The sequence below is a fragment of the Haemorhous mexicanus genome, chromosome 3 (assembly GCF_027477595.1).
Source record: "Haemorhous mexicanus isolate bHaeMex1 chromosome 3, bHaeMex1.pri, whole genome shotgun sequence".
In the NCBI taxonomy this organism is placed as follows: Eukaryota; Metazoa; Chordata; class Aves; order Passeriformes; family Fringillidae; genus Haemorhous; species Haemorhous mexicanus.
Genome location: NC_082343.1, coordinates 9,400,254 through 9,410,656, shown reverse-complemented (window position 1 = coordinate 9,410,656; position 10,403 = coordinate 9,400,254). Strand labels below are relative to the sequence as shown.

General features: G+C 51.2%; 1 protein-coding gene across 3 annotated transcripts in view; it reads left to right on the top strand.

Annotated features, from left to right (window-relative positions):
- The window catches only part of PPP2R5D (protein phosphatase 2 regulatory subunit B'delta), a 27,553-nt gene continuing 17,150 nt past the window's right edge, over positions 1-10,403 (top strand). Inside the window, exons 1-5 of one of the 3 annotated variants that reach the window (XM_059840759.1) lie at positions 1-115; positions 898-996; positions 7,454-7,673; positions 8,683-8,882; positions 9,269-9,379. In XM_059840759.1, the coding sequence (XP_059696742.1) occupies positions 89-115; positions 898-996; positions 7,454-7,673; positions 8,683-8,882; positions 9,269-9,379 (657 nt within the window). In that variant the 5' untranslated portion in view covers positions 1-88. Of the gene's footprint in view, positions 116-363; positions 460-897; positions 997-7,453; positions 7,674-8,682; positions 8,883-9,268; positions 9,380-10,403 lie in introns of those variants that run through there. The other 2 variants (XR_009485665.1, XM_059840760.1) reach the window with 2 other exon arrangements.

Sequence of the window (10,403 nt, the reverse complement as noted above, 5' to 3'; positions counted from 1 at the left end):
CCAATGGGAGCGGGGCGCTGCGGCCGGGCCCGGGCGCAGGCGGCGGCGGCGGCGGCGGGCGCGGAGCGGTTGGGGGCCGGCGCTCACCATGCCCTACAAGCTGAAGAAGGAGAAGGTGCGGCCCTGGGGGCGGCGGCGGCGCCGGGGGAGCTCCCGCGCGCGGAGCGGCGGCCGACGGCTCGCTCCCGCCGCCCCTCCCCGGCGCGGCCTTCCCTGGGCTCAGCCCTCGGGCGGGGGCGCGCACGGGGCTGTGGCCGGCAGGGGGCGGGGGCGCGGGCGCGCGCCCGCGGCGGGCGGGTCGGGTGGCGCAGGAGGGCGGCGGGAGCGCGCGCGGGCCCGGGGGAGGCGGGCGGGAGGGTGCGAGGGGCGGCCGGCGGAGCCTCCGTGCGAGCCCGGCCCGGCCCGGCCCGCCCTGCCCTGCGCGCTCCGCCGGCCGCGGGGATGCTCCCGGTGGGGGAGGTACGGCCGCGCCCACGCCCCGGCCCCGCCGCTCCCTCCGCCGGCGGGGTGAGGGCCCGGATCCGCCTGTGCCGCCTCCTAGGGCGGCTGGGCCGGGGCCGTGGGTGCCCTGGCACCGCATATCTCCGATGAGGCCGCGCCCTGGGGAAGGGCTGGGTGGGCACAGGGCCCTGTCACTCGCAGGTGCCCCGACGGGGTGACCGGCACGGGAGATGCCAGCATCGCTCCTGGGCTTGGGAGCTTGGCCTCGCCCTGGGCGTCAGCCGCCGCGGGAGCCGTTCGGGATGGCTTTCCCAGGGAGAAAGGGCTGGGAGTGGATGTCCGGAGCAGGGCGTGCTGCAGGAGTGGTCTGTGGCAGCTCACACCTGAGCTCTGCAGAGAGATGCTAAAATTCTGAACAAGGTGGAGTTTTGTCTGAATGTGTTCTCATCCTTTCAGGAGTCTCCAAAGTCTACCAAAAGCACCACAAAGCCTGGGAGCAGCAGCAGCAGCAGCAGCAGTAGCGTGAAGGATGGTGGGGCAGAGAATTCAGAAGAGGTAAGGCTTTCACCTTGGGTGCAGCAGCGTGCTTGTGCAAACTCATCTTTGGGGAGGAATGAAATCTTTCATTTTAGCTGCTTCAAGCTGTTCCACCAGATAACACATGTCATCAGGATCTTAAGAAGTCAGAGAAGGAAAATTGGGCCAAAGGGAAACAATGACTATGGAGGAGGCCAGCTGATGAGTTTCATACCCTACAGACCTGCAAAAAGACATTTGGCACAAAGCTGAGGGCAAGTGGTGCTCACAGAGGTGGGCAGGGCATGGCAAAGTTGGCTACAGAAAGGGACACGCCATGATTATCAAGGAGGTGAAGGCCTGACAGATGGGAGCAGCCTCCTTGCTCCTGTCAGAGCAAAGTGCCATCAACTCTGCTGTCACTTTGTGTCAGAGTGGGAGAGTGGTGAGAAGCAATGGGAAAAGATCTGTTCTTCTGAGGCATTTTCTGGAGGAGTGAGATTAGGAAGTAATGGATAGGAACACTTGAAAGAATGAACTGCTAGAGATTAAATGGCTCTTCTTTGGTATAACAGCCTTGTTGCTGAATGCAGCATTCCTCACAAGAGGGCACAGTCTGTATTCCCAGATGTGCAGTCTCACTCTCAGTTTGGATGTTGCCAGGTAGATACATTAGAATGGCCTCAGCAGAATGTGATAGTATGATAAGCTGTCCTTAGAATTAGCACAAAGTTGTGTTCTGGTAGTTCTGAGTTTGTCTGGCATTCAGGCAGTGGTTGTGGAATTTGAGAATAGTCTCAGAAGAATGTTATACACATCTGAGGAAGCATGCATGTATATGTGGTTTATTTATTTTAATGCTGCAGTTTGGCAAACAAGCTGTGCCACTTCTACATCCGTAGAAGCCTGTGTGCTCTGGTCTTGTCTGGGACACATTGCACTTGTCATTTGGAGGGTTGGGCATGGGAGAGATGTAGGGCTAATCAAGACTAGGAAGAAATGTGTAGTAGTGGCATGGCTGTAGTCAATGTTATTTTAGAGTCTACTCCAAAGCACAGGTCTGCATTGCAGAGCCTCAGAAAATAAACCTGCTACAAACCACTCAGTTTTGTGCTCGTGCCTAACCTGCCATGTGGCCAGCAAGGAATCAGTCTTATTTTGTGTGCCTTGGAGCAGGCAGCAGTTTTGTAGATCCTCCATCCTGGCCTTTGCCTCTATCTGTTTTGTTCTGTGTATGCAGCTGAAAACAGCTTGGTGGGAGAGCTGCCTGCAGACTCCAAGGAAGTGAGAGAACTCTTGCGTTGGCATTATGGGGTCAGACTTACCTTTTATTTATGTGGAACTCTTTGCTGAGTTCACAGCTCTGTAAAGGTGTAGGAAAGTCTGGGTCTTGCAATGGATAGCCCACAAAGCAGGCCACTCTGATGTGCCCATCCAAATCAGCAGTGGCTGGGGCACTGTTCTCCTGGTTACAAGTGGTGCAGTAAGAAGGGAAGAATGTCACAGGTGACAGGCTTCCTTTTGTGACCTGAAATGGCATGTAATATTTGCCTGGGTGCAGGAGAAACTTAGAAGTGGTGTGTCTAAAATTCCCTCCCACAAAACATACCTAGCCACTTCCTCATACTCCGGACAAAATCCAGCCCTCCTTTAAGATGGAAAGCTGCATCTCCTTTGATCATAGGAACAGAGAGCAGAGCAGAAAGGAGACACCTCTGCAGTGAGTACTGCCACAGGTCTCTTCTTCCTTTCTTCTGTTGAGTCTGCAGTGAAGTTTGTTCCTTCTTGGTGCTTTCCTGTCTCTGGAGTACTCTGCTGCAGAATGGAAGAGAGCTCTTTGCTTGTTAAGAAGAAATGTATACCAGTTTGAGTGCGATTTTCTTGCTCTTCAGGAAACACAGAAAGGTATTTTGACTTTCACAATGTGTGAAGAATTAGGTAATGTGTGCTGGGAGCAAAACTCCTTCCTTATGTCAGAAGCAAGAGGTGGTTTGACTTGTGAAACGCTGGGAGTGGTGTTGTCTGGTGGGGTTGATGGGCTGAGCCCAACCTGGATACTTCTGCTGCCATTGTGAGAGTTTCATGCCCTGTGAATTCCCTTGTGGAGTTATGGTTGATTGGTTGCCTGTTCTAGGGTGAAAATTGGGTGCACTAAAAAATCTTTCCTTTTTCTTCATATGTCAGTAGATGCTTAATGGGCTTGCAGCAGGGGAGCAGCATGTGGGCAGCCCTCTTCCAGTTTGTGCTTTTCTCTCTCACACCATGCTCCATGGAGCAGGGGAAAGAATCAACTTTAATTTATCCTGGTACCAGAAAGTTATGATTTGTTTTGCAGGCAACTTGTCTAGCTGGTGGGATGAGTAAAGCTTGTTGCAGAGCAGCTCTGTTTTGATGGATCTGGGCAAATGCAGTGGACAAAGAGCTCTTTTGGGGATCTCTCTGGAGGGAGATGAAGAGGGCAGGAGCCAGTCCAGAACCCCCTAAGCAGAGTGCTTTGTTCTCTGCAGCAAAGGAGCCCTTAGTGGAGCTGATCTGGAAGGGCTGATATGCTGAAAAGCAGGCACATCCACAAGGGAAGGCAAGTGTTGGATTCTCTCTTAAGTACAGGGGTACTGCAGTGCTCTTAGTTTTACTCCAACATGAGCATCTCTCTGATGTGAATAGCCAGCAGAGCTTGGCCAGCCCCTGGCTTTTGGGGGGGCAGTTTGCTGTGGAAGAGACAAGGAGCAGTGGAGTAAAACATGAGAGCAGGGAGTGGGAAATGAAAGGTATGTTTAATTCAGTCCCTCTGGAACATGATGAGTATGTGAATGCAGAGAATTTCTGTGTAGCTATTTAAGGAGAAAAAATAATGTCAGAGACCAAGGCAGCTTTGAATGAGAGGATGAGAAAGAGTTAGTCCTCCTGGCCAGAAAGACTGGGAGAGGCAGCTGGGTGGGGAAAAGAGTTAATGACCTGGAAGTGGGAGCAGGCATTAGCAGCAGTAAAGATGGGAGTTGCTCTGCAGCCTTAAGGGCAGCTTGGAGCCTTGCTGATGAGGTTTGCAGCTCTGGGAGAGGGTGTACCTTTTCAGCGAGCTGCTGTATTTTCATGTTTTGCACATATCTCCATGGGGCTTGTTACTGCAGTACCTGGAGTTCATTATTCAGAGACAGGCATTACAGTGTCTTCGTGTTACTTCTGAGGCAGAGAGCCTCATTTTAATAGGGAAGCTGTGTAACAGCAGACAAAGAGAGCAGGTACTGACTTGAGGAATGGAAGGGAAGAGTCATCTGAGGAGGAGGAGCTGAGAGCAGATCTGGGCTGGGAAGCTTAGCAAGCAGGGGATGCTCAAGGGACCAGTGAGGCAGAAAGGGCTTCCCGAGTGGCGATGCACCCAGCTGCAGTAGGAGTGCCTGCAGAGGTGAGGTCATACACGGCTAGGGGAGAGCAGGAGGAGCTAGTACAGCTCAGGGTGGCTGGGGGAAGAGGATCTCTCTTCTCTAGGGTGAAGAGGAATGGCACAGAGCAAGCTCAGGGCCTGGGGCTCATCGACGTGTGCAGGCAAGTTCCTAACTAGGAGGAGAGGTGGTGGGAACCAGTGGGGAGGAAGTGCTCTGGAGGCAGTGAGCCTGTGTGCAGGAGTTCTAGTTCAGTTTCATTTAGGGGTGGCCTGTCCTGTCTGCATAAAGAGCTGCTCCACTGCAGTGGGGAAAGTGGGGCTACCCCACTGTGCTTTGTGCAAACACCTTGTGCTATTCTCTGGTCACTTCAGCATATTCAGTGTAACAAGCACAGCAAACAGTGTCCCCCAAGCTGTTGGCTTTGTCACGGTGTGTGAGCCCTGCTTGTCAGGAGAGGGCTGAGCCTGCTCAGGTGGAGAGGTGCCTGCAGCCATGGCTGGTGTTGGTATCAGGGAAAGAGTCTGTACATGAAGAGGAAAGTTTTCAGGTTCAGTAGTCAGCTGTATTTTCATGGATGGAAACTTCAGAGAAGAAGGTGTTAGGAAACTTAGAATAAGCCTCTACTGCTTCATGTGGCCAAGGTAGGAGTTGTTGAAGGCAGCAGGACAGAAGGCCTGCCACAGGAAGCGCCTCCTGAAAGCAGGGATTCAGCTTGATCCCAGAAAGTGCCTGTACAAGCAGCCCATCAAAAACCCTCTGAGCATTGCAGCATATGAGTATATCTGACCTCTCCAACCATCAGGTTTTCCCTAGCAATCTCAGCTGTGGGACTTCTGCATGTGCATGGCTGTTTCTTTAATGGCTGGCAGCTAAACCTGAAACTATGTTTTGTCTCTCTTCATGCAAGATGTTGAAGACTGTGGACTGTTGAAGAGTGGTGGACTTTTCCAGCCCCCTGATGCACCCTGTTTACATGCAATAAACACACCATGCTCTGAACATTTGCCTGTGGTGTTTTTGGGTGGGTGAGGAGTACCCAGGCATGTTCTATCAGCTAGGAGGGCCCATGTGTCCTGCTTCCTTCAGTGTTACCTGGGAGGCCACCAGTGCATATTCTGCTTCTCTCTCTACCGTCTTTGCTCTGTGGTGGCTCAGCATTCAGATTTTTACCTTCTTCCCTGTGGAAGGAGAGTGATGCAGAGGCAAGGATTCCCAAAGGCATCTGGACAATATTTTGAGTGGCTTACACTGCCCTAATAACCAAATATTCAGGGTGAGAAGTGAACTTTTCAGTCTTGGCGACTTTGTCCTGGCTTAACTGAGTAGAGACTGCTCTTTAAGATAAATTGCCTCCAGTTTGTAGTCTGGGCCTGCTTTGTTTGGCAGACACTGCAGTTTTTATCACAAGCTCATCTGGCTCCCTCCTCTCATCATGGGACAGCGCTGCTCTGTGAAGGGAATTGAAACAAATGTAAAGTGTAGAGAGTTCAAATCTTGTTGTCTTCCCTCCACCTTGGCTTGGAGCTGAGCTTGTTTCAGAACCACTCAAGATTTCCTTCAAATAGAGCCAGATCAGAACCAAAATTTTTCTGATTTCTCATTCAAAGTAATGGCTTGGCAAAAAAAAAAGGATATTTTGCCTTGGGCCCTGTTGTCCATGGGGAATCTTTACACTTGTTCTACAGATCCCAATCTGTAGAGCAGTATCTCCTTGTAGACAGCTTTCCCTGTTCCTACCTTGCTGCCTTCCCACATGCTGCAGGTACAGTAACTCTTGCTCTTGCACTGTAGTGCTGTGCTGTACCTCTTTGGAAACCAGTTCAGAGAGAGGACTGTGCAGAGTAGCTGCAGCTCAGCCAGGAAGAGACTGGCCATCTGGAGGGTGGCAAGCTCTGCTGAGCTCTGTACTCCCTTAAAGCACTTCTGGTCACTGTTCTGGTGAGATCTGCATTCCTTACCACTGTGCTCTATGTGGCAGCTGAGAATTATGGGGAAAGAAGGAGGTGATGTCCAAGAATTTCACTCACCTCTGCTCCCCATCCATTGTACTATTCTTGCTGTATCCTAAACAGGTTCATCCTGCAGCTCCTTGGCTTCATGTACCAGCAGGAAGGAGGTGGCTCATGCAGCACAGCCAGGGTAGGCTGGGTGCTGGTTCCAGCTAATCCCTCTGCTTCCTGGCAGGATGTTGCCCTCTTTTGTCTGAGTTTTTCATAGGTTGGGTCAGTGTGAAATTAAAGGGTCAGTTATTGAGTCATTATGGTCTAAGCGGGACTTGAACCAAGAGAGCTTCAGCAAGGTCAGAAGAGAGCTGAGCTGAGCAAACACTGGCTTGAGTTTCTGGTCACATGCTAAACATGAGCAAGTGCCTCTGTTAGTGCAGGGTAACAAGAGTGCAGTGGGAGAGGAGAATGCAGGCAGAAAGTTTGTGTGGCTGAAAGGAGTGATGTGGGAAAAGCCCATCTCCAGAAGTCCAGACAGCAGTGAGGCAGAGATGGGAGAGAGCAGCCAGGATGGGCTGGGAGAGCCCACAGCCTGGGATCTAAGGTTGTGTATGTTTGTGTTAATGATCCATGTGGTTTATAGGTGCTCCTGGACCATGAATGCAGCAATGATTGTCGTGGTCTTCACTATTGCCTTTCCAAGGCCTTCTTGTCTGCTCTGTACTACATTATTTGCTTTTTCACAAGTGATTCCCTGCACAAGGACAAGGAAGCAAATTGCTGGTTTTCTAAACTTGCTTGTTGTGTATTGTACAGACTGCTGCAGACACAGCAGCACACTGAGATTTCTGTTTGGAGCACAGAAAGTTCTTATTTCTGCTTCATGTAATTTGTCACAAGATGTGACTTTGCTTTCCACATCCATAGCACTGGCTGTGCTGAGAGGCTCCACTGTCTTTGTGGTACCTTGCAGACATGAGTAAAACTGATGTTTTCTTTGCAGGTATGCTGCAAAGGCAACCAGCAGCTCTAGAGCTGGTGACATGCACTCAACTGCAAGTGCAACAGTGAAAAACCTGCCTGGTTTCTTCATTCCAAGAAGATGCTGATGGCATCTGCTTATGAGGCTTGTAGGTAAAAGCTTCTGAGTTGTTTTTTCTCCCTCACCAGGCCCAGCAGCCTCAGCAGCAGCCTCAGCAACCACAGCAGCAGCCCCAGCAGCAGCCAACTTCAAACAAGCGGCCCAGTAACAGTGCTCCCCCCCCAACCCAGCTGAACAAAATCAAGTACTCAGGGGGACCCCAGATTGTGAAGAAGGAGCGCCGGCACAGCTCTTCCCGTTTCAATCTGAGCAAAAACCGGGAACTGCAAAAACTCCCAGCCCTCAAAGGTAAAGAGGCAATGCGGTGGAAGTGACCTGCATGGCAAGCTGCAGTTTCTCCAGCTAGTTACATGGGCAGTGCAGCAAGGATTGTTCTGAGAAAGGTGCTTGGCTTGTTAGCACGTAGAGAATTGATGGATGGTCTGAAATAATCAGAGTATTCTCAATGCAATCTTCATACTTGTCTTCCCAGCTGAGGTATTTAAACCTGCTTCTGTTTACTGAGGATTGGCTCGGATTCTTCTGCAGGTTGTGTAGGAAGGTGGTAAAGTGCAGAGACCTTGGTGCAGGCTGTCCTTGGTTCCTACATCCACCCATTCCTGGGGAAGGACCAGGCTTCCTCCTCAGTGTGTTTCCATTGAAAATTATGATAGTGCAATTGAACCTGTCCACATTAGGGCAGCTTGGTATTAGCACTTAGTGTACATTATGTTGCAATTAAACATGAGTATGGACAAGGAGAAAGCATTTTCAGCAGTCATTGAGGCAGAGCCATTTCTTGGTGTTGCTCACAGACACAGACAAGCTTTTGGGGAAGGCCAAGGCAGTGTGTAGTTTCCAGTATCAAAAAGAGAATGTGTTAATGTACAGCTCCTGCCACCCTGGCTCCATTCTCTGGCAGGAGGGTTTGGCTACAGTGTGTGCTGCCCAGCTCCCTTTGTGTCTCTGGGGTGCAGGGGACATGGCTGCCACTGCTTTGTGATTGGAGCTGGTTGAGCTCCTTTTTCAGTGTAATCTGTACACAGAAGAGATCAATGCCTATCAGGTTAGAAACTGCTACCACGTTTGAAATCCCCTCATGGGATAGCTGCTTCAGAGGCCTGGCAGCCTCTCTGCCTCCCTTGTCCCATGTCCAAAGCAGGGATAACACTGCCTCTGCCTCTTCCCCTCCAGCAGTTCAAGGGCAATGTGACAGGGGAGGGGGAAACCACAGGGAGCAAACCACAGTGCTACCTGGGTAAAGCAGGAAGATGATGTGCCTGTCTGCAAGGACAGATGTCCCTGCTTTCTCTGACAGATGCTCCTCCCCACGAACGAGAAGAGCTTTTCATCCAGAAGCTGCGGCAGTGCTGCGTTCTTTTTGACTTCATCTCTGACCCCCTCAGTGACCTGAAGTTCAAGGAGGTGAAGCGAGCAGGTCTCAATGAGATGGTGGAATACATCACACACAACCGGGATGTTGTCACCGAGGCCATCTATCCTGAAGCTGTTGTCATGGTAGGGCGTGGAGCCAGTGTTGTGTGCCTTGTGTGCCAAAGAAACAGGGAAGTGTGGAGGAGGAGGGGATGGAGATTTGTCAGGGAGGAGTGTGACCCCAGTCCTATCCATTCCTTATCTACCCACCTCCAGAAAGAGAAGTGTGTGTGGGGGTGGTGCTAGTGACAGTGCCTGCTCTGGGGAGAGGTGGAAGCTCTTGTCTCTGGCACAGACTGCACTTGGGGAGGTCCTGTGCAGACTGTAGCCCTGCAGCCTGCAGGAAGGGCTCAACGTGTGAGCACAGCTGTGACAAATCACAGTGTGGCACTGCAGTGAAGGATTTGCTGTATGGAGGACCATCATGAGATGTCAGAATGTCATTCATGCAACTTTTTCACTCACCTCAGTTTTCAGTGAACCTCTTCCGGACGCTCCCACCATCGTCCAATCCCACAGGAGCAGAATTTGACCCTGAAGAAGATGAGCCTACATTAGAGGCTGCCTGGCCACACCTTCAGGTGAGGACCAGTGGGGGATATAGATCTGGTGAATTTATGTCCAAGAAGTTAAGAGTCCATGTAGAGGCTGCCAGCCCTGCCACTGGTGCTTCACTACAAGAGTTGCTGGGGAAAGACCAGGCCTGCCACCCAGGGGTCAGAGGTGGTTCTTCGGTAGTGCAGGAAGCAAGGGTGTCCTGGAAACTGGCTGATGCCTCTGTGCAACATTTACCTGCAGATGGCTTTAGACAGACTAGGTAAAAAGGGTTAGGAAAGTAACAAGTGAGCATGGTTTAGCAGAGCTCAGCAGTGGAAGTCAGGAGGAAAGCTCGAGGCACTTGCACAGGGATGTGTTGTCAAGCAGACAAAGGCAGAAAAAGAGGCAGGTACTGCAGAATGAAGCAGAAAATACAGAGAAGAAATAAGGTGTCATTCTGCAGCAGTGGTTAATCACTTCTCACTGCTGCAGTTGACATAGGGTTGTGAGCATTGATAGAAATAGCGTGTCCTCAGCACCAGAGTGCTGTGAATGCTAGGCAGCATTTGTTTCTCAGAATTGAGTCAGCAGCAGCCAGCATGGATTTGTGGCAAATGAATGCTGAGCTTTTTGGTCAGCACCTCAGTTTTTTTCTTTACTGCTGTCCTTGGTAACTAGGTCCTACCTGTAGATGCACAGTCTTCAATTCCAAAGTCAGACCTTTCAAATGCATTGATCCTAGAGGCCCCTCAGAACCACTCGGAGAGCTGAGAGTGGACTCAGTCCTCTCAGAGAACAGCAGGACCAGAAGTTGATATTTCAGCACTGACAGCCTTCTTAAAGCAAGCTGCCCTTTGTTTTCCAAGTGGGACACAGCATGCAGCTCTCCTGGCTTAGTGAGGCCAAGCCAACCTTGGCATGTCTCAAGGGCATCCAGTGAGTCTGAGCCTTTGCCATCTCTGGAGATTTCTGATCTCTGTAGGGACGTGTGCTGAAGATGAGAGAAGAGTTTCCCAGGCCTAATGTCTTAATCTGAGTAGGTGGATGTTATCTTTGGGGGACCTGAGG